Genomic DNA, 23,538 nt, shown 5'->3' on the forward strand with positions numbered 1-23,538 from the left:
CACGGCTGTTTTTTTCTGCATAGAAGCTGTGTTTTAAGCATTGTGCATGTGTGTGCGTCGTTGAGTGAACCGACAGTGAAGAAAACCAGAACCCACCCCTGCTTTGGGGTGGGAGTGGGTGTGGCCAGGGATGTCTAATCACTTCTGTTGTGGGTGCTGGTGATAGCCTAGGTGCTCTGCCAGTGAAAATGGGATCCCGGGGATTGCAGGTGGCGGTTGCAGCAGAAATGGAGCTTGGGAACCCGTTTTCACTGGCAAAAGTGGGCCATTCCACTGTTTCCAGGACAGCCTCGCGGCCCAGATCTGCTCTCCCAGGCCTTGAGTTTGACAAATATAGATGCTTAGTGGTTTATTTATGGCTCTGGAAGCTTTTTTAGGAAGTATGCATCTAGTCCATCTGGTCTGATTGACAGGGAAGGTTTCAGGCTGCATAATGCTTTTTCAATGTTGTCTTCAGTGAAGTCTATATGTATTAAATTGTTGTTGCTGTTTACAAAGACTGAGCCAAAGAATGTGTTGAAGAGGTTAGCTTAGACTGTTTCATAGTAGCATTCTTTTGTTGTTGGGTCCTTTTAGTGGTGGGAGGGTTCTCAAGTCATTGAATTTTATTTACAAAGTTGTAGAAGGTACAGTTGGATTTTGTGCAAAGATTTTCCTCTTGTCTGCTGTGTTAGTTGGAACATATCACCTCTATTTGGTGGCGATTTTTAAAAAAGTTTTTGAAATTAACTAAGTTGAAGTTAGCCTGTTTTGTTTTTTTGCCAGAGGGATTTTTTTTGAGGGATTGTAGCTTCCTTATTGACATGGGTAGTTTGTTTTTTGTTTATGGTGGTTATCAGTGGTACGTGTAGTCTGACTTTGAGCAAGAAGATGTTATAGAGACCATTGACACTGTTACAGCTAGAGTAGACTTTGCCAGTCAGGAGTTGAGAGGTCGGTGTCCATGAGTTCATAGTTGGCTTTTTAAAAGTCGTACTTGTATGTCCCATTATTAAGGTGATTCTTGCAAGGGTGTAGATTGAGGCTGAAGTGTACAATGTTGTGGTCAGAGTTGAAAAAGCATTATTTTATTTGTAGCCCATAAATTATGCTTTTAATGTTGCAGAATATGAGGTCAAGGCAGTTGTTGAGTCTAGTATTGTTCATTACTGTTGAGTCCCAGATTGATAACAGCGTTGCATAGGGTTGTATGGGTGGGTTCAGTTGTGCATTCATTTAGGGACCAGTTAATGAGAGGTAGATTAAGGTCTCCAAGAAAGGTAAGGGGGTATAGGCAGGAGGCTACCCACATTAGCAGTGAGGTTAATTTGTTCACATTTGTGATGTTGTAGTCTGAGGCTCTGTAACAAAGTATGAAGTGAAGTATGTTATTTAAGGAAAGATGGTTTCAGGAAGAGTGAGAATGAGGTTGTATGCAACTTGGATATTTTTTAGGTTTAGTGTCTTTTTGCAGAATATAGCTACTCCGCCGTCTCTGCGGGTTTTATGGTTGGACCAGAAGACAAGTTAGTTTCTTGTTGTGATGATGGAGTCAGGGAGGGATGCATTTAATAATAATAATAATAATAATAATAATAATAATTATTATTATTATTATTATTATTTATTAGATTTGTATGCCGCCCCTCTCCAAGGACTCGGGGCGGCTCACAACAACATAAACAGTGTACAAATCCAATTTTAAAATGCAATTTAAAACCCCTATAATAAAATAATCACACAACCAATCAAACCATACACCAGCCTTGACAATTGGGGTGTGTGTTAGTTTCCCCATGCCTGGCGACAAAGATGAGTTTTTAATAACTTATGAAAGGCGAGGAGGGTGGGGGCAGTCCTAATCTCGGGGGGGAGTTGGTTCCAGAGGGTTGGGGCTGCCACAGAGAAGGCTCTCCCCCTGGGTCCTGCCAGACGACATTGTTTAGTCGACGGGACCTGGAAAAGGCCAACTCTGTGGGACCTAATCGGTCGCTGGGATTCATGCGACAGAAGGCGGTCTCAGAGGTATTCTGGTCCGATGCCATGTAGGGCTTTGTAGGTCATAACTAACACTTTGAATTGTGACGGGAAATTGATCGGCAGCCAGTTTTTGCAGACAAAAATGATGTCCAAGGTGTCAGTGTTTAGTAGTAGGAGGAATATTTAAACTGAAGTGGTTAAGTGTTTTGCTTCTCTTCCATACAGTAGTGGGTTCCTACCAGAATGGATAAGAAGGTCACACCGGTAGCAAAAGTTGAGTTGCATGCGCACTTTCAGATGTCATGTGTGCATACATGTGCATCCCAAAATATTTTTGCTTCTGTGCATGCGCAGGAAACAAAATCTCGGGATGCACAGGCAAGATTTCAGTGATTCTTTGCTTCTGCGCAAACAATCGCCAAAATAGCCACTCCGAGTCTTCAGAGAGGGGCGGCATCTATATCAAACAAATAATAAATAAATAAATAAATAAATGTGCGTGCACGTTCCAGCTTGGTTTTGCTTTGCATGCGCAGGAAGCAAAATCCCGTGAATGGAGGTGCGCGCACATGAGATTTCAATGATTTTTTTCCGCCCCTGTCCCGATAGATTGGAGTATTTAAATGCTCTCAGGCAGCTCGTTCAGTTTTACACTGATAATAGGATATATTAATAATTAATAATAATTTATTAGATTTTTATGCCACCCCTCTCCGCAGACTCCGGGCTTCCTCATGCTTTTGTAGTAGTTGTCGATCCAGTTGTTTCAAATGGTTATTGGTAAGCCTGATATTCTCCCTTTTCCTACCGGCAAACTACTGTGTTCTGCATTAGAATTCTATGTAGCTTCACTTTATTTGTCAAACAAGTATAGTATTATAGTACATATTAACATAACATAACATAAGTAGAACATAGTAATAGAAAGGATAATAAGACAATAGGACAGGGACATTAGGCACAAAACTGCACTTATGCACGCCCCTTACAGACCTCTTAGAAAAGGGGAGAGGTCAATTGTTGATAATGAGTTCTAGGCAGTGACCACTCTATTGCTGAATTCGTATTTTCTGCAGTAAACTTTTGAGCAATTTACATTCAGTTTGTATCTATTACGTGCTCTTGTGTTGTTAAAGGTGAAGTAGTCACTGACAGGGAGTACATTAGGATGTATGATTTTATGAACAGTTACATCAGTTCGGAAACGACATAGTTGTAAATTTTCTAGATTTAGTATTCAAAGTCTGGAGGAGTAGGGTAATTTGTTATGTGAGGAGGAGTGAAGGACTCTTCTTGTGAAGTATTTCTGGACTCCTTCGATTGTATTAATATCTGATATGCAGTGTGGATTCCACACAGGTGAGCTATATTCTAGAATAGGTCTGACGAATGTTTTGTATGTTCTGGTTAATAAATCAGTTTCTAGAGAAGAAGCTACGTAAGATTAGGTTTACAATTCTTAATGCTTTTTTGGCAATGCTGTTACAGTGGGCTCTAGCACTTAGGTAATTGGAAATTGACTGAGTGAGGGTCCTCTGTTAGTTCAGTTTTACCAAGTATGAATTTAGTATTCGGATTCTTTTTACCAATGTGTAGGACGGAGCATTTGTTGGTATAGATTTGAAGTTGCCAGTTGTTAGACCATTCAGCTACATGGTCAAGGTCCTTTTGAAGGGTAGAAGTCTTGTCAGTGGTAAGTTCTGGTATTTGAGTAAGTTCTGGTATTTGAGCTCCAGTTCACCTCTCGCTATCAAACGGAATGACGCAGTTGGGAAGACCGGACGCTACACATTTGAGTTAATATGATACATATTAACATAACATGTACTGTATTTAGATTTATTACATTTGTAACGACTGCCTCGTGAGGTAAACGGGAAATCGCTTCGGGACAAGGGAAGGACTGCAACATTTTTGAGGAGGGGCTTGAGAGGTCAAGCGCGAAAACGGAATCCCTCCGGCCACTAGAGGGCAGCAATCGAAGACTCCCGTTACCATTTCGGGAAGGACGACGCGCCTTTTTCCTTTACGTCCGGCTCTTGCAATTACGCTCGATATTGAAATTGAAAGCGCGCAAGGGAATTGGGGCGCGGTAAACCCACGCCTGCGCACTAGCACCGGTAGGTGGCGAGTGTTGTTCGGCGAGAGAGGCGGCAAGATGGCGGCGCCCGGGGGCTCTGCCGCCGCCTCAGCGACGAAAGGGTTAATTCAGCAATTCACCGCCATCACGGGTGAGACGCGCCAAAACACGGGAGAGGTTCCAGTGGGTTGAGTCCGGGGCAGCTTCACGGGGGAAGGGGGCAGGTGGCGCGGGGTCCGAAACGTTGTCTTGGGGCGGGAGATAAAGGAGAAAGGGGCTCCGGTAGGCCGGCGCGGAGATGAGGGAGAAAAGAAACGCCGTGGAGCGAACCGCAAAAGAGAGGAACTTCGAGGAGGGAATCCTTGGAAGGAATTATACGGAGATTCTTTTTGTGGAGGCAAGGGTGAAATAAGACTAGCTCCCTCCTTCGCTTCGGGGACCGCAGTGGGACATTTTTCCCAGGCAGAACTTATGATTTGCTGGCTGTGTTTATGGTAGGTGAGGAAGCAGCTGGCAATTCCGTCCCTTGAAATACCAGCCTATTTCATTCTCAAACTGCCTGGTGTTTTTTTTTTTAAACTAGTATCATGTATATGAATATTATTATTATCTTTACATACCTCCAATATGTACTTGACAAAACAAATTAAATAAATAAATTAAATTAAAGGGATCGGCATTCGCCTTTTAAAATAGAATATAATTCTTTATTGGCCAAGTGTGATTGGACACATATGCTCTCAGTGTACATAAAAGAAAATATACATTTGTCAAGAATCGTGACACTTACTGATTGTCAAAGGGGTCAAATAACCAATGAGGAGACAATATTAATAAAAATCTTAAGGATACAAGCAACAAGTTACACTCATACAGTCATAAGTGGGAGGAAATGGGGGATAGGAATGATGGGAAAACAGTAGTAGGAATAGTGCAGACTATTTTACCTTGGTGTCTGCAATGTAAATGTAAAATCGGAAAAAAAATAATGAGCAGAGATAATAAATAGATAACTCAAGCCAAAATTTCATTTTAAAGGGCCTGTGGGAACCTTCTGGCCTAGGACATTAGTATTGTCAAAAGTAAAATATTTTTGTGTTTCTATTTAACCTCCGCTGTGACTATATGAAGGTCCCAAAGTATGAATATTATTAGAAAACAATGGTTAGGAGTAGGGAAAACAGTTGTCTTGAGGGATGAAGGAAGATTAATAATATCTAATATTCTGTTTCGAACAGCAACTGATCCAGGCCAAATGTCTCATCCATTCTTGAATTAAAAGCAGAATATGACTGACTGCCCTTTCTTGTTTGCTCTCAAAAGAGGCTTCATCCAGTAAGGAGTACAAGCCCATCATAGACAAATGCTCCAGGAAGATACCTAATCTTTTAAAAAGCCTATTCAGTTTATTTAAAATGTGATATGACTCTTACCAGAAACATATTTTCTTGACTGAATTCTTGAGTTGTAAGTGATGTTCAAATGCTTGTCAGCAGATTTCAGAAAGGACCTTTGGTTTAGGATTGGAGTGCATGCAGAATTTCTAGATCCGGTGCCTGATATGAGGAACCGGATTGTGGGAGCAATATGCTGGCTCTGTTAAAAAGTGTTATTGCTAACATGTTGTAAGCCGCCCTGAGTCTTAGGAGAAGGGCGCATTAGAAAAATCAATCAATCAATCAAACAAACAAACAAACAATTAATTAATGTCATTGGTGGAATAGAAAATATTATTCGGTGAAATGCTGGAGAACTAGTAGTTAGTGTTGTTGTGGAGAAGGAGTATTGTGTGAGTTCGCCATTTTAAGTTATTTGGGAAAATAATAAAGATGGGAAATGAATAAAATAAACATAAAAGCCCTTGAATTTCATTAACATTAATTATACATTATGTAAGAAAATATGTACTGATCCTGCTCTTAGTTTTCAAAATTATTTTGATATAAATAAGTGACTTCTAATTGTTCCCAGAGTTTTATGTGTTATTTGTGTATATAGGAAAGTCACAGACTGAAACCTGGAATGATACTTAGCTGAGAGTAAATTCCAGTAGACTTGGTAGGATCTATTATTGAATCAGCATGCATAGGAGTGTTCTGTGAAGATTACAGGTAGTCCTTGATTTATGGCCACACTTGAGCCCAAAATTTCTGTTTTAAGTGAGACATTTATTAAGTGAATTTTGCCTCATTTTACAATCTTTCTTGCCAGAATTGTTAAGTTAATCACTACAGTTGTTAAGTTAGTAATACAGTTAAGTGAACCTGGCTTCTCCATTGATTTTGCTTATCAGAAGGTTTGTGGATGCTGTCAAAGTCCCTAATGAAGACAATGTCTTCAAAAGGGGCTAAGTGCAACCCAGCCGTGTGGGATCACTCACGAACGCGAATCCTAGAAAGAAGACTTGGACACATTCTCTCTCTGGGTGAAGTGACATGGTATAGAGCCATGTATCTCTTTTTATTTGGGAACATAAGGAAATGGGGATAATTACACGTACATGTCAAGTGATACACAAAAATAACATAACTTCAAACATGTCTTTGAGTTCTTCCTTTTCCCACAGATATCACAAAACAATTTCCTAGAAACACTTCCTAAGAGCAGATGTTTCTCACACCTAATTTCTCTGAAGCCTTCTGCCTTATCACAAATAATCTTCCTTAATCACCCTCTCATCCTATGTATGCTTCAGGCAATGTAAATTTCCCCCTTTGATGATCATATAACGCCCTGTCCAGAGTGATGTAAACTTTATCAGTGAGATGTTTATTGAGCCCTTTTGTTTCCCTTCACCAGTAATTACCAGGAATACAGACTAGGCAAGTTAGCGCCGTCCTATCCTGGCTTATAATAGATTCAGGGTAAGCAGAGTATTTTTATGCTAGAGGTCCAGATATAAATCCTATTCTAACATTATGCTATACTGCAACATCTCCTTTTATTTGTTTTTGAACGCAAGTACCTATGTCAGTACTCTGTTTTTATGTCTTCATCACAGGAGAAGTGAAAGGGCTTCTTCTTTTCCATCGGATCATCACAAAACGGTCCCAGGGGGGTTTTGAGGGGTTGAGCAGACTCATGCAATACACACACACACACACACACACACACACACACACTTCATTATCCAGAAAAGGGAAGATTATAGAATTAGAAGGATCATGTTCTAGACTGGCCTCAGACACAGAAACTAGTAGGTGACCTTGGGCGAGTCATTATCTCTCAGTCTTAGTTGAAAAACGTATCAGAAAAAGATAGCCACCACTTCAATGTGAAAAAAATTGTAGGAACTCTCCAGAAATCATTAGGAATACAAAAGTAACAAACCAGAATAAAGTAGAATAGAATAACAAAGTTGGATGGGACTTTGGAGGTCTTCTAGTCCAACCGACTATCTTACACTACTTCAGACAAAGTTTATCCAACATCTTAAAAACTTTCAGTGTTAGAGCATTCACAACTTCTGGAGGCAAGTTGTTCCACTGATTAATTGTTCTAACTGTCAGGAAATTTCTCCTTAGTTCTAGGTTGCTTCTCTCCTTGATTAGTTTCCATCCATTACTTCTTGTCCTATCCTCAGATGCTTTGGAAAAAAGCTTGACTTCCTCTTTGTGGTAGCCCCTAAGATATTGGGATGCTACTATTGGTATCATGTCTTCCCTAGACCTTCTTTTCATTAAACTAGACATACCCAGTTTCTACAACTGTTCTTCATATGTATTAGCCTCCAGGAACCTAATCATCTTTATTGCTTTTCTCTGTACTTTTGTAAAGTCTCCACATATTTTTTACATTGTGGCGCCCAAAACTGAATGGCCTTATCAAGGCATTATAAAGTGGTATTAACATTTTGTGTGATCTTAAATGCAGCCTACAGCTGTGTTGTCTTTTTTGGCAACTGCTACACACTGCAGTCTCATATTTAAATGGTTGTCCACTTGGACTCCAAGATTCATCTCACAGTTATTACTACAGTACCACATATACTGTATGTTGCATTTTGTTTTTCCTGCATAATCCAGCATAACTGGATTATGTTGGTTTTTAATATATAAAAATATTTAGTCTATTGTAAAAAATACTTCATATTCACTTTATTAAATTAATATATATATTTTCTCTTTCCTTTAAAGCTTTTGTTGAAACTTAATACTGTTTTCATTGCGTCATAGGTGCCACTGAAAGTGCAGGCAAACATATGCTTGAAGCATGCAACAATAATCTAGAAATGGCAGTCACTATGTTCCTCGATGGGGGAGGAATTGCTGAAGAACCCAGTACTAGTTCTGCAAGTGTATCAAATCTGCGACCACATACAGAGTACGTAGTGTTGTAAAGAGGATAATTAAATTATCTTTGAAATTTGTACGTATATTTCAGATATTTTTGCTTTTACATTCTTAGTTTTTCTTATGCAGCTGCTTCTATTCTATTGTTGCTCTGGTTATCTGTTTAGTCACCAAAACTTTTAAAGCACAGATCCCTTGTGACACTTGTATTACCACTACCAATTAACAAAATTAACAGTGAGCAATATAATTATTCTAGCAAAATGATTCAGGCAACACCATTCTAGTTTATCTGGATTCTTTTGAATTGCTAGAAACTAAGGGAAAAAATAAACCTGCAATATAAATTTTGCACTTGACTGACTTATGTAGCTGAGTGGGATATGTGTGAATGGATCTAAGAGGTCGATGATACTTTACTGCAGACAAGACTAATGCCTTTAATCTTGAAGGAAGCAATAGTGGGGGAGCTTCAAAATAAGGAATGCTAAATAGTTTATTTAATATTTTCTTATTCAAATAATTTTTAATGTAATTGCTGGTGAAGTACAAATCAAAAACTTAATTAGGGAATTTGCGTTCTATATAAATATCTTTTTTTTCTTGCTAATTTGAGCTTGGGTTATATATGACTTTATGTTCTTTATACCTATATTGAAATATTGGCAATGTTTCCGTTTGCACGAATGCCAGACTTGAAATTATACCAATGTCATTGCAGTTGATTGTAGTTTATCTGTATTTTGTATAATAACATTCCAATATTCCATTTGCCCAGTATCTGCACTTCCATCTGGAATTCATATCTTGTCTCTTTTCGAGGAAGATTATTTTGTTTCCATAAAATTTATTTTTCCTCATTTGCTCTATTAAACAATATTCAACTGCATAGCACCTGAAAATAGTTAGATACAAAATGCTCTCACATCCAGTCTAAAAGTAAAATGTAAAGGCTTCCCCTTTCCAATTATGTCTGACTCTACGGGTCAGAGTTCATCTCCATTTCTTAGCTGAGGATGTCAGCTGGGGCAAGTAATGGCAGCTCATGTGTCACATGATACTCAGATCTTGGCTGAACTTCACTCCCCTATGCATCAAGTCTGGAAGCATTGTAAAATCGTTTTAGTTAAGAACTGTAGAAATGAAGCTGACACCACGGAATTCCTAACAATTGCTTGTTGCTCGTTGACAGAGATGCATTTGGAATTACTGCTCATTTATGTGCTGTCCAATGAATATATATTGGTTTAATTTAAGAACTAGTTTTAATATTTTGCAACTAATTGTAGCCAGGTTGATTCTACCCTTAACTTTTTAAGATTTATTAAAATGAAAATGTGCAGACATGGCAGAAATTTTGTCTTCTTCATAACATAAAATGGTAAAGACTAGATCCAGACATTTGACCACTTTTTCTTTCTGTGTAATCCCCAAGAGCAATTTCCTTCCTTTTTTTGTTGTTCCTGGTAATAGTTTGAACACTATTGCATGGTTTCAGTATAGGTATGAAAAATATGTTTTTCTCTTACCCAAGCAATACTGACATTTTCAAGCTATTATGTGCTTTTTGTCTTCATAGAGATGAAGTGAGGGCACCTATTCCTCAAAAACAAGAAATTCTGGTAGAACCTGAACCCTTATTTGGTGGTAAGCTTCTTTTTTATGTTTGCATTGGCCTTCAAAGAATGAATAGAAATTCGTCCTTGCCCTTACAATGGAGATAGTAAGATCTTATAGTACTGAAAAATATGCATAACAGACAACTTTTTTAATACCCACTAAAATAATCTGACATTATTTTTATTAGTTCATTACTGTTACTGCTTTTATTTTGTAAATAGGAAACTAAGGTAGATGAGTCTTAATATCACTGTAGTTGTAATTCCTAATAAGATGAGAAGATATATATTTCTGCTTAAGTGATGTACAATAGATTTTTTTTCTGGATTTGTAAATAACAATGTATATGTTCTGAAAGTATGGTAATTCAGCCTGGAAAATTTGGGGTATTTATGTCTATTAACATAAGTGGGCTTTGGATATATTGTTTAGATTATGACCCAACAAAGCAATAGGTTATACCTTCATGCAGTCAGACATAAAATAGCATGTCATAATAGAATAGATTTTATAATTATATCTGTTTTGAATATGTATAATCTATGACACATGCAGTATATACAGAAAGAATGAGGATACAAAGTACAGTAGTACCTCTAGATACGAGCTGCTCTACATGCGAGTATTTCAAGATACGAGCCACGAGGGGAGAGACATTTCTGTTCTAGTTCCGAGCTGAAATTCGGGATACGAGCCGAGTGTCCACTAGGTGGCGCAAGAATCCTTGCTTTTGGTTATCTCAGAGGGGAAAAACAACTTGTTCCAGGTACCAGTTGCCTCGAGATACAAGCTTATGGAACGAATTATGCTCGTATCTAGGGGTACTACTGTATTTTATTTGCTGGCGTCTTTCTACCAGAGTGAGAAAGAAAGAGCCACATGTTTGGTTTATTCTTTTCAGGAGTGCATGGTAATAGCAAACTGGATAGAATGATTATACATTCTTCTCTTTCAAAAGTATCACAAATTCATTATGCCTCATTCACTCATGCTCACCGCTGGTTGTTGCTTATTCATATTTCCTCCATCATCACCACTCTTAAGTATACAGTGATCCCTCGATTTTCGCGGTCTCGATTTTCGCGAAACGCTATACCACGGTTTTTCAAAAAATATTAATTAAAAAATACTCCACGGTTTTTTTGCTATACCACGGTTTTTCCCACCCGATGACGTCATACGTCATCACCAAGAGTCACTTCTCTGTCTCTTTCTCTTTCTTTCCTGTCATTCTCTGCTTCAATCATTTTCTCATTTCTCTTTTTTTCTCCCCTTTTTTCTATCATTTCTCTCTCTCTTCCTCTCTCACACTCTCTTCCTCGCTCTCTCATCTCTTTCTTTCCTTCTCTCTCTTTCCTTCTCTCTCCCCCCCCTCCACTTGCCCACGAGAAGAAAAAAAGCAACCTCTGCCGGGCAGCTCCCCTTGTGCCCCCGCTTTGTGCCTGCCTCTTGTCCCTCGCGAGTGGAAGGGTTTCTGGTGCCTTGTGCGGAATCGGTTGCGAGGTCCGCCTCCGGCTAAAGGTTGCAGCTTGGGCTGGTCGGCCTCGGAGGCGGGAGAAGGCGAAGAGCAAGCGGGGAACCCGGCGGGGTGGATGGCGGCGGCGGCGTGTGTATGTGTGGTGGTGGGGATAGGATAGAGAGGGACCCGGGAGAGTTCGGGTCTGCCGCTTGGCCGCCGCCGAGGAGAAGCGCGGGGAGGGCGAGAGAGGGAGATCATGGCATGCGAGGTCCCTGCAGAGCAGAGGGGGTGGCTGAGGCGGCGGAGGCATAGCGGCGGCGGCAGGCGAGCTTGGAGCCTTGCTTCGCCTCCTTCGCTGCAATAAAAACGAAGGGGTCAGACGCAGCCTCGGCGAGCCGAAGGTTTCCGCGGCTCTGACTCAGAGCAGGAAGGGCTGGTGGGGGCGGCGAATCCACCTCCCCAGCCACCGGAGGGAGATCGGGCTGGTGGGGGCAGCGAATCCACCTCCCCAGCCACCGGCTCCACCATCTGCGCATGCGCGGCCATGGAAAAAAGGGCGCGCATGCGCAGATGGTGTTTTTACTTTCGCGGGAGGTCTTGGAACGTAACCCCCGCGAAAATCGAGGGATCACTGTATAGATAGAATTTTTGTTTGTTTAAAGAGTCCTGTCTTCTGTATCAAACAATTAACAGAATCTTCATGCAGTCACTTAATTGCCTCATGATGAGCCTCAGGTTAAAGAAAGGATATTCTTTGTGTGAGAATGGGTTCTAATCTCAAGCTGTCGTAAATTCTGTTGGTTAGTTGGCCCCAGAGATAAAATAGGGATTTTTCCAATGTACAGTCTCCGTGGGGAGCTCTTCCTAACTACATGGCACCTGGATTCCCAATGCATAAGAAGATATGTTTGCTACTGAGAACTTTCTTTATCCTCTGACAGCCCAACTGATTTCCTCCTCTTTCAAATAATTAAAGTTTAGATACAAATAAGGTCACCTATTAATCATTAACTTTCAATGACATCTTCAATGACCAAAATACTAATCAAACCAAAGGTCAGAAGTATTGGCACTGCTACTATAAGCAATCCTCCTTCAGTCCCCAGTTGCAACTACTTCTTATCTTTCCAACATCAATTCCAGCCCATAGGGATTCCCACAGTGAGCACATTCTCACAGCAGCAAAGCTGTCCTGTACCTATTCTTGCATAACAGCTAGGAGCCTTTCTATTGGCAGTCTTGTCTGACATTTAAAGGTAGCTTTGTTCAGAGGTTATAGCTCACCCAACGGTGGGTTGTTCCTGGTTTGGCCCAGTTAGGTGAACCGGTGGCAGCGCATGCACACAAATCAGTAGTGACGGGTTTTGAACCCACTACTGAGCTCACCCCATTGGAGTTATTTATGTTTTAGTTGGCATAGTGATGGAAAGGAAGAGCCTTTCCATTACTAGGTCCCATATTGCTCCAGGCTTGTTGGTAATGAGCCGAAGGCCTTTTATAAAAGCTATGATCTCTCTAGCCCCCTCCAGGCCTGGTCTCTTTAATATGGCATGTTTTTTTCTTTATCCCAACCCAAATGCAGCCATTCAGCAATCTGTATTTCATCTTCTGGATCCCCCAAGTAGAAAGATTGGCAGAATTTCCACCACTCACAGATTAAAAGCTATAAGAACATTATTGTGGCTACTGTTCTTCTACCCTGGGGATGATTTTAAAATTCCAAAGATGGCCAAATCATTTATTTTCTCTAGGAACAGTAATTTCATGCAGAGTGCTTCACTGTGCAAGACAGATTTAACTTTTAGTTGAAGTCATCCATGCACCATGTTGCTTCAAATCCAAAAGATCAGTGAAATGGTCAGTATCGAACATATGGCTCAGTGCAGCAGCTCCAATGTGGAATCAACTCATTAGGCTTCAGGCATTATTTTGGCTAAATTCAGAAGCAAAGATTTCTGAACATTTTATTACCACACTAGGTAACATCTTCAATGGAGTTTAGGGTATGTCAATGTCAGTATTCTGTTTATAAGGGCTTCAGGTATGGGTATATCAATTGAGGGTCTTGTGACAGGTCTTGTGATGGGTCAGCTGTGAGTCATCATGACATACAAGTCTAATAAATTAAATTAATCTTGTGATGGGTCTTGTGATAAGGAGATTACTGAAGGTGAACTGATGGTGATGGTGAGGGATTTCCACCAATTGCTGATGGTTGGTTGAGGCTTAGTGCTGTGTCTGGATTCTGACTTAATTTATAGTTCTGAGAAACAGAACATCAGCATACAAATGGACCATTCCCCATTGCGGATGTCTATAAAAGCAGTAGTATATTAACTGATTATTTTTGTTATCATTTCAGACATCAAGTTTGCCATTTTTATAATAGCTACTATTTAGATGTTTTCTTTGTACTACCCTTTTCTGATCAGTTACTGCCCTAGGTGACTCCATAAGTTTGTATTTTTGTGCCAGAATGCACCTTTTCTACTTTCTCAATTTGAGCCACATTAAAATATTAAACAAATGTAAAGATTCACTTGAAGCTCTTCATTAATCTATTGTTTTCATCAACCTGATCACTTAATATTATAAGGAAACTTGACTAACTTCCTATTCATTGCTATCTCCTGATTGCCCACAGATAAATGTAAAAATACTACACCAGATCTTAGCCCTATGCAATCCCACTGAATATTTTCCTAACTTGAAAATTCACTATTTAGTCCAACTATTTCATATTTCGGGGCATTTTCTGGGCCCTGGGAACATCTGAGTTTACTGAGTATTCTTTATTAGGGAGTTTTGAAAAGTCTAAATAGATAGCATCAGGTGAATTGTTTTGGTGCAGTTTAAGAGAGCCAAATAACTTCTTCCTATTTTAATAAGTCTCCACAATATCTATCCTTGGAATATATATTCTAAAGTTCCAGTAGCATTCATGAGGCTTATTTCTGAATCGACAGGTATAAAATTAAATGGCTAGTGAGTCATTTAGGCATACATTCATTTAAAATGTAAAACCTGTTCATAACTAAAAGGGCAAATAGAGTAAAATGGAGAGATATTTCTGTGACCAAATCTGAGAAAATTATAGTAGATTTTTTCCCCAACTTTTATATGACTGTCAAGTATGGTAGCTATTTTTTCTGTGATGCTGGCTTTTTTTGGATAATTATGTGTTTGCTAACAATTACTAATGGTATAATGGTATATTAATACCGTTATAACATGCTTACTAGCATGTTATAGTGGTATTAATTTAAATAACTTTTGTCACTGATGAAATGAATAGTGAAACAATCCCAAGATTTATTCCCAAACTCTGGCATGCTCCTGCAGCAGACTGTAGAAATGCATTCTTTCGCTGATTTGGAATAAATTATGTCCAAGATCCCTCCTCCGAACCCTTATGTTCTGTGACTCAAAAGATAATAGCATTTCACTGAGAAATTTAAGCAGGATTGCTTGGGATAGTACAGGCTGATGGAAGAGAACAAAAGCAATCATGGGTCAGATAGCATGTTCTGTAAGTTATAATTACATCACAAACCAGCAGTTCTTAGTATCTTCCTTATATTTATGTGGCCTGCACATTGCAGACTTTTGATTCAGCTGTAACAATTGGTTTACTTTAATTGCCCTTTAATTTTACTTTTGGCTTGCCATTGTATTGTATTATGTCAATGGATATTGCTGCTCCAGCCTTTCTAATTTTAAACTTTTTGAGGGGGGGGGGGCAAATTTCATTTATTTTGAGTCTGTAAAACTGCTTTAAAAGCATTGAGATAGAATAGCAACCTCTACATATTTTGTCTTCAAATATGCATCAGGATAGGTACACAGACACTGGAAACAAAAAAACTAATGAATTCATGTATGAAACTAGTATGATGCATTATTTGTGTCCTGGAATTTGTATACATCCTTTTCTATAGGTATATACCACAAATCCACAATGTGGCTCTATGATAACATTTTATTATTAATCTGTTTATTAAATTCTGTTCCTATTAAGCACCAAAAAGACGTAGACCAGCTCGTTCAATATTTGATGGCTTTCGGGATTTCCAGACAGAAACTAGTAGGTATCTGTGAATAATTGTATTCGTAACTTTTTGTTTCTTTTATAGTTTATGTCCAAGGATAACGGTATAGGCTACTTAGAACTTTTAGTAATGGTGTTATAGTAGAGTTCAAACAAATCCATTTTGCATTAAAAGAAATTTGCAACACCAGCAAGGGAAAAAAATTAAAGCCATTGCTATATTCAAATACTAAATGCTTTATATTTCTGTACGTGCAAGACATTGTTTTCCAAGGAAGTTATAATTTTTGAAGTAAGAATAAGCTCTCTGTCAGCATAACAAAATGTAGGTGCAGTCAGAAAATTCACAGTTACATACAATTTCATTTCAGGAATTAAAAATGAGAATGGTAAGTTAAAAAAAAGCAGCAGTGGCAAGCCAATTTAATATTACAATCAGAAAACTGGATGAAATCACTAGATTTGGTCATCCTTTCTCCTTATCTTAGTTTTTATTATGACTTGGATTTGAGAACCATTTTAATTGCAGTAACTAACGTATTCATGGGATTCCACATTGGGAGAATAATTTTTCACGTTGATAGAAGGGCTGGAGTTATTAATGCATACCACCATCATTACAAAAAATTACATGCTTCCAGCAACCTTTCCATCCACTTTCATTGCAACAATGCAAATATATCAGCATTGCGTTTGCTGCTATATATTTTTGAAAATCAAAAATTCACCTGCATTCCAATAAATATTGCTAATCAAATTTGAAAGACTTAATTGCCTGGTTTAGCTATTACCAGAAGAAAACTGATATACATTCCTTGCCAGTAAATGACCCTGATCTGTCGCTCCGTATTCCACATAATATGAATGCCTTTTGCTTGACTTTTATATTAGATTGTCAGTTAAGGTCTTGTATTAAATATTAATGAGCAAGAATAAGCTGAGAATTTAATTCAGTAATGACCAGAATCTTTAATCCAGTTTTTTCAAAGGTTTTATTACATTGATATAGCTCAAAAATATGTATTGATATGAGCACATTTATACATAATAATGAATAATTTTGGAATCCATTTGGTTAATTTTATTTAAATTAAGAGATAATTTTACAATTTCTCTTATATACAAAAATATTATTTTTTTCATAATGTTAAATGGCACATTTACCCAAGTTTTCATGAATACAAAAAATATGTCCTTTGGATTCAGTGTAAAGGAAGATTTAAGCATCAATTATTCCATGCATATAAAACAAGTTATGTCTTTGAAAAATAGTTTTGTTCACTGAATGCTAATTTATTTATTTATTTATTTTGACATTCAATCGCGAATAAAACTTCATTTTCATGTATTTGAAAACTGGTTTTTCTCGATATATAATGTTCAGTACTACCAGTATTCAACATCTGTAATAGTATTTTTGATTGTTTTGCTATTAAACAGTTGAGAATGTAATTAAATGATGAAACAAATAGTAACAATACATATTGGATTATTAACAGCAAGTTCACAAATAATAATTATTCATCCTAGTTATGGTATGGAATTGATTGAATGCTAGTACAACAGTAAACCTAATAGGAGAGAATATATGAAATACAAGGAAAACTGGATGTATAGCCTCACTAACTGAGAAATAATGGCTAGTTACCCAGTGTTTCAACCTAGCAATGAAGAAGCTGCTGTCATAATCTGAGGTAGATCAATTACCGGTACATGTTACAACCCAGATTCACTGAAGAACTGGAAGAACAAATGAATGGGCAGCCAACACCTGAAGTTGGATCATCACTGCCACTCCCTCCATTAGAGAGCGCAACAGCTAATATGAGGCATAAGATCACAGATAAAGTAACTCTATTGTAAAAGACTCCCTCACAACAATTTCTGTTATCACCATAACTCAAACCAATAAACTAGTATACAATTTACTGTGGTAATCCTTGAGATATTTAGTAACATGATTAAGGAGAATAATGCCTGAACCTCTGGAAAATGAGATTAGAGGCTATATCCAAATCAATTTGATGAGAGATTAGTCAGTTGGTGGAAATACAAAAAGGTATGAACTTTAAGGATAAGACACAGCCTGTAAAGTATCTCCACCCATCAAATGATAATGACCTTTAGAACAGGCCACATGACTGAGATTGATTGTATATTTTGCTGTTTTCTGGCATTTTTTGCCAATTTCATACTAATGACCTGACCACTATAAAAAAGATTATGACTTATCAGATTTCCAATTGCAGTCATATATTTCAGACAGATGAGATGGAACTTTCAGTGAGTCACATAGCAGATATAGAGACAGTTATAAGTACCTTAGTATCCTGCACTTGATAACCACAATGAACAGCATCCAAATAGCACCAAAGGATTAGGCAGATCTTAAAGAGCCATCTTACTGGAAAGAATAAGATCCACACCACCAACATGCATAACCTGCCAATATAGTAAGTTGCCCAAAGGAGGACATGGAAACTGCTGATGTGAATACCCAGAAGTCTCTTCACAGTGTATAAAGGTTTCCACTCCCAAGTCCAATACCCAGGCAGTGTACACCATCTAGGAAAAGAGCCGGTGGGGTCTGGTGAATGTCAAAACCATTGTCCTACATGAAATTCAGAGTATCGAGTAGAACACTAAGATGGCACCCAAAGATCAGCTGCTGAGAAAATGAGGCAGCAGAAGCAAACATGGGAGGAAGATCAAGGAGAGGAAGTACCATAGTAAGATAAGACCCTGCATAGGATATACTCAAGACTGAGCTGTCAACGCGCATCACCACGATAACATCACGTGATGTATCGGTGCTTTCCCCCCATTTGCTAATCAATATGGCCATGGCCAGCATTTGACATATCTGGACCATGACCCTAGGTTTGACAGCCCTACTATAGACAAATAGCTGAGATGGCAGACATTGGGTAATTCTATCAGTGGTTGGAAAGGGTTGTACTAAAGAGAACAATGAGGTGTTGATTATAGCAGCACAAGAACAGGCATTAAGAACCAGTTCCATAGAAGCAGTGGTATAACAAATCAGACAGGACCTGAGATGCAGGTTATGTAGAAAACTTCAGACACAATATTAACGTATAGTGGCAGTGTATCAGATTCAAGCAGAAACACTATACAGTGGTACCTCAAGATACGAACCCCTCGTCTTACGAACAACTCGTGATACGAACCCGGGGTTCAGCAAAATTTTGCCTCTTCTTACGAACTTTTTTCGAGTTACGAACCTGCGTTCGGAGCAGCTGGGAAGCCGCGCGGCTGTTTTAAAAGGTAACAGCCGGGCGGCGGGGCTTCCCAGAAGCCTCCCGAACGCCGGTTCGTAACTCGAACAAAGTTCGTAAGAAGAGGCAAAATTTGGCTGAACCCCGGGTTCGGTTCGGGAGGTTCCTGGGAAGCCCCCCAGGCCGGCTGCAACCTTTTAAAACACCCGCGCCGCTTCGCAGCTGTCTCGCGAAGCCGAACGCGGAAGTTCGGCTTTAGCGTTCGGCTTCGGGAGACAGCTACGAAGCGGCGCGGGTGTTTTAAAAGGTCGCAGCCGGCCTGGGGGGCTTGCCAGCACCCCCCCGAACCCGGAAGTTCGGCAAAAGTTCAGGGTTCGGGGGGTGCTGGCAAGCCCCCCAGGCCGGCTGCGACCTTTTAAAACACCCGCGCCGCTTCGCAGCTGTCTCCCGAAGCCGAACACGGAAGTTCGGCTTTGCCGTTCGGCTTCAGGAGACAGATGGGAAGCGGCTTTATTGACTTTACATTGTTTCCTATGGGAAACAATGTTTCATCTTACGAACTTTTCGTCTTACGAACCTCCTTGCACCAATTAAGTTCGTATCATGAGGTATTACTATATATTGTATGGCACAACTAAGTACAGTAATACCTCATGATACGAACTTAATTGGTACAAGGAGAAGGTTCGTAAGACGAAAAGTTCGTAAGACGAAACATTGTTTCCCATAGGAAACAATGTAAAGTCAATTAATCCGTGCAACCAAAAAACCCCCCGCAAAAAACCGGCTTTCCGGCTGTTTTAAAAGGTGACAGCCGGCCTGGGGGGCTTCCCAGCACCCCCCCGAACCCGGGTTCGGGGTTCGGGGGGGGTGCTGGCAAGCCCCCCAGGCCGGCTGCGACCTTTTAAAACACCCGCGCCGCTTCGCAGCTGTCTCGTGAAGCCGAACGCAGAAGTTCGGCTTTGCCGTTCGGCTTCAGGAGACAGCTGCGAAGCGGCGCGGGTGTTTTAAAAGGTCGCAGCCGGCCTGGGGGGCTTGCCAGGAACCTCCCGAACCGAACCCGGGGTTAAGCCAAATTTTGCCTCTTCTTACGAACTTTGTTCGAGTTACGAACCGGCGTTCGGGAGGCTTCTGGGAAGCCCCGCCGCCCGGCTGTTACCTTTTAAAACAGCCGCGCGGCTTCCCAGCTGTCTCCGAACGCAGGTTCGTAACTCGAAAAAAGTTCGTAAGAAGAGGCAAAATTTTGCTGAACCCCGGGTTCGTATCACGAGTTGTTCGTAAGACGAGGAGTTCGTATCTTGAGGTACCACTGTAGCTGGCATTGTATACAGGAACATCTGCACAGTGAATGGGCTAAACCATCCTAAGTCCATTCCAGATCTTATACGAGTATATACGGTAGATAAAAGGAGCATATGAAAAAAGGCAACATCTAAAGGAGTAAAAACTGGATACAATAGAGATTTTCTATTTATATCACACTTTTTAGAAATCAACATTTTAACTTCTGTATATTTTTTAAAAAGCTGATTTATTATTAACATATTGCTTTGATAGTAAAGGAAGGGAACAAAACAGTCTTTGCCAGGAGGCAAAAAACGATAATTCTGTAATATTTAAATATTCTATGAGTTTTTAAATCACAAATTTAAGCTATCTATTACTGAAGATGATGATGATTTTGTACAGATTGATAGATAGATAAACAGCCAAAGGTGCTGAACCTGCCTAATATGCCTGTCTTCTGTTTTCCACACAACAATTCTGTGAGGTAGGTTGGACTGAGAGTGACTAGCCTGGAGTCAGATCGTCATGTTGTCAGCTTTCATGCCAAAAATCTATCAACATGAAATGGCTCTTACTAAAAGATATTTAGTAGAAAGCTGATTCAGTTAAATCATGTTAGTATAGTTACATTGCACTTGATGAAAGTAACTGAATCTGCTATTGTGAATATTTTGTCTTCTTTGTTTTTCTTTTGGGGCTCTACAGTTCGGCAGGAGCAAGAATTGAGAAATGGAGGAGCCATAGATAAGAAGCTCACTACCCTTGCAGATCTCTTCAGGCCGCCAATTGATTTGATGCATAAAGGGAGCTTTGAAACAGTAGGTCATTTTGATGCATTGGATTTTGGATTGGCTTTGGTATAGCTGTACATGTGTAAACAATTGTGTCATGTGCATAAATAACTCCAGCAATCTAACTTTTTATTAGTGCAGCATAAAAAGTTGCTTCTAATTAATGATATCATTTGAGGATGTAACTTTTGATTATAACAATTAGTCCATTACTTATGTTCCCTCATTAAGAAGTATTCAAATAGAAGTTAGTGATTGAGAAATAGATTTTAATAATATGAATTAAATTATGATCTTTCTAATGACAAGTTATATACACAAATTAAGGATTGGGTTTTTTCTATCTTTAAGTTTAAAAATCTATAATCAATCATTTCCTTTGTATTTCCTATAATTCTTACAGAAAGGATTATAATTTAATACTATATTATTGTATTTACAGTATTGTTGTATATTATACTATTAATTTGACTTATAATTCAAAAATATACAACATTGTCTCCTTTACATTAAAAATTAAATATGACATGATTTTTACTGGAGAAAAATATGATCAAACTAAACAGTAGTGGACTAGAATGATCGATGATATGTATAATAATCAGTAGAAAACAGAATTTTTTATTGTTCATTGTTTACTGTTTGGTTAGTAAACTTGGAATTGCAGATTTGGACTTTGCAAACTGAAGAAGATCAATAGTTTTCTAAATTACTAATGTTCAAACCATTCTTATGGTTTTCTGGTGTTAATTACTTCCTGGTATTAATATATATTAAATGAATCTATTGAAAAACTTTAAAACTCTTGGAGTAGAATTTACATAAAAGATCAAGACAGAAATATCTGATTTCCTATCCCTAACCCCTTGCAACAGTTTTCTTCTGGCTTCAAGGGAGAAATGAAAATGAGTTGATTCAAAAATAATACATTGTATGCAGCATTTATATGTGAAAATAATATCAGCTTTTATATCTTTTATTTGCATTTGAAGTCACTTTCAGAGTTATTTTTCCCATCAAGTTATTGCCTTAGACAGTGTACTATTTGCCTGTAAATATATACTAAATCCAGAGTAGAGTTGTTTTTCTCAATCTTTTTTAATGAAGTATCAGAAAAATCTAAATCTCTCTAACTACCTCTGTTTCTTCTTTCTTTTCTAAAAAATATATATTCTTTTCTAAGAAATATCTAAATATACAGTATATCTACACATCTATGTGTTTAGACATTCACATTCATCACTAACTACTGTTTTTGTTTAATTTAAATGTCTCTATTCTGCATTATCTCCAGTATTAATATTTTATCACCTTAGTTTTTAGTACCTTGGTTTGGTTTATATCATAATATTGAGTTTTAGTTTAAGCTCTGTATTTTCAATCCATTTACTTTGTTGCCTTCCATATTAAGGAACATTGTGGAAAGTAGAGAAAAAAAGTAGAAAATAGTAAACAAAATAATAGGAGTTAAGTGAAAAGGAAAGGAATCAATATATCTCCTTCTGATCAGGAGTGGGCTCAACCCTAAATGGTGGGGAACGCGGTTTTGGTGGCAGCAAGGTAGCGCATAGGCTAGTTCTGGTAATGCTGCCAGGCGTGCACACGTGTGCATGCACAAACGGCACTTCCCCGTACCTACACATGCCCCACCGTGAGCACTGCCTTGTCCCACGCAAGCCCTTCTCCCGCCGCGAGCCCTTCCTTCCCTCGTTGTGAGCGCTGCCTTCCCCCGCTGTGAGCCCCTTACTTGCCTCTCGTTCGCCTTTCACGCCAGCTCTCCCCCACCGGCTGCGCTGCAGCCATTCATCCCGAGAGTGAGAGGCCAGCAGGGCGAGCAGAGATGAATGGTGGCAAGCGGGCGGTGGCGGGGCAAATGGCAGCAGGCAGCAGTGAATGGGCACTTCTTTGCCCATTTCCGGTTCTTTTCTCTTCTATGCATGCACAGAAGTGAAACAACCCAGAAAACACACTTGCACGCTCGTGCAAGATTCAGGTTCTACACATGCGCAGAAGCAGAACCCTGTGCATGCATGCATGTATGTGCACGCTCCCGCATGGCGGGGAAAGTGGGGGGGGCGCTCCCGGCGTTCTAGCAGGGCCGGGAACAGTAGCCCGCCGCTCTTTTGATACTCTAAGAGGAAGTCAAGCTATTCTCCAAAGCACCAGAGGGCAGGACAAGAAGCAATGACTGGAAGCTAATCAAGGAGAAAAGCAACTTAGAACTAAGTAGAAATTTCCTGACAGTTAGAACAATTAATCAGTGGAATAACTTGCCTCCAGAATCTGTGAATGCTCCAACATTGGAAGTTTTTAAGAAGATGTTGGATAACCCTTTGTCTGAAGTGGCATAGGTTTTCCTGCCTAAGCAGGGGGCTGGACTAGAAGACCTCCAAGGTCTAAATGTTATTCTAAATTTATTTTTGCCAGCTATCTTAGCTTCCATATCTGTACCCAAATTAGTGGATTTCCTTTTCAGTCTTTCCTCTGAAATCATTTGCTCTTTCTTCATTATTGAAAAACAATATGTTACTGCATACCAGAAGTTGTATTTTTACAGACATTCACTTCTCTAACAAATCTTCTCACACAGGTAGACCATTGTAATGAGTTTGTTGTACATGAACAGTTTTGAGAAGCCATAGTGTCTTAATACTATAAAGCAGTGTTTTTCAACCAGTGTGCCGTGAGACATAGTCAGGTGTGCCGTGGGGAAATTACACATGGGTCCCCAAACTACGGCCTGCATGCCAGATATGGTCCACG

At 39.3% G+C, this 23,538-nt stretch overlaps 1 protein-coding gene across 1 annotated transcript in view; it reads left to right on the plus strand.

Moving 5' to 3' along the window:
• The first annotated feature begins 4,048 nt into the window (after positions 1–4,048).
• Positions 4,049–23,538, plus strand: part of UBXN7 (UBX domain protein 7) — a 32,873-nt gene continuing 13,383 nt past the window's right edge. The window contains exons 1-5 of the mRNA XM_070753199.1: positions 4,049–4,190; positions 8,215–8,362; positions 9,911–9,978; positions 15,429–15,494; positions 20,690–20,802. Of these exons, the coding sequence (XP_070609300.1) occupies positions 4,118–4,190; positions 8,215–8,362; positions 9,911–9,978; positions 15,429–15,494; positions 20,690–20,802 (468 nt within the window). The 5' untranslated portion in view covers positions 4,049–4,117. The remainder of the gene's footprint in view (positions 4,191–8,214; positions 8,363–9,910; positions 9,979–15,428; positions 15,495–20,689; positions 20,803–23,538) is intronic.

This window comes from Erythrolamprus reginae, chromosome 5 (genome assembly GCF_031021105.1).
Source record: "Erythrolamprus reginae isolate rEryReg1 chromosome 5, rEryReg1.hap1, whole genome shotgun sequence".
Taxonomy (NCBI): domain Eukaryota; kingdom Metazoa; phylum Chordata; class Lepidosauria; order Squamata; family Dipsadidae; genus Erythrolamprus; species Erythrolamprus reginae.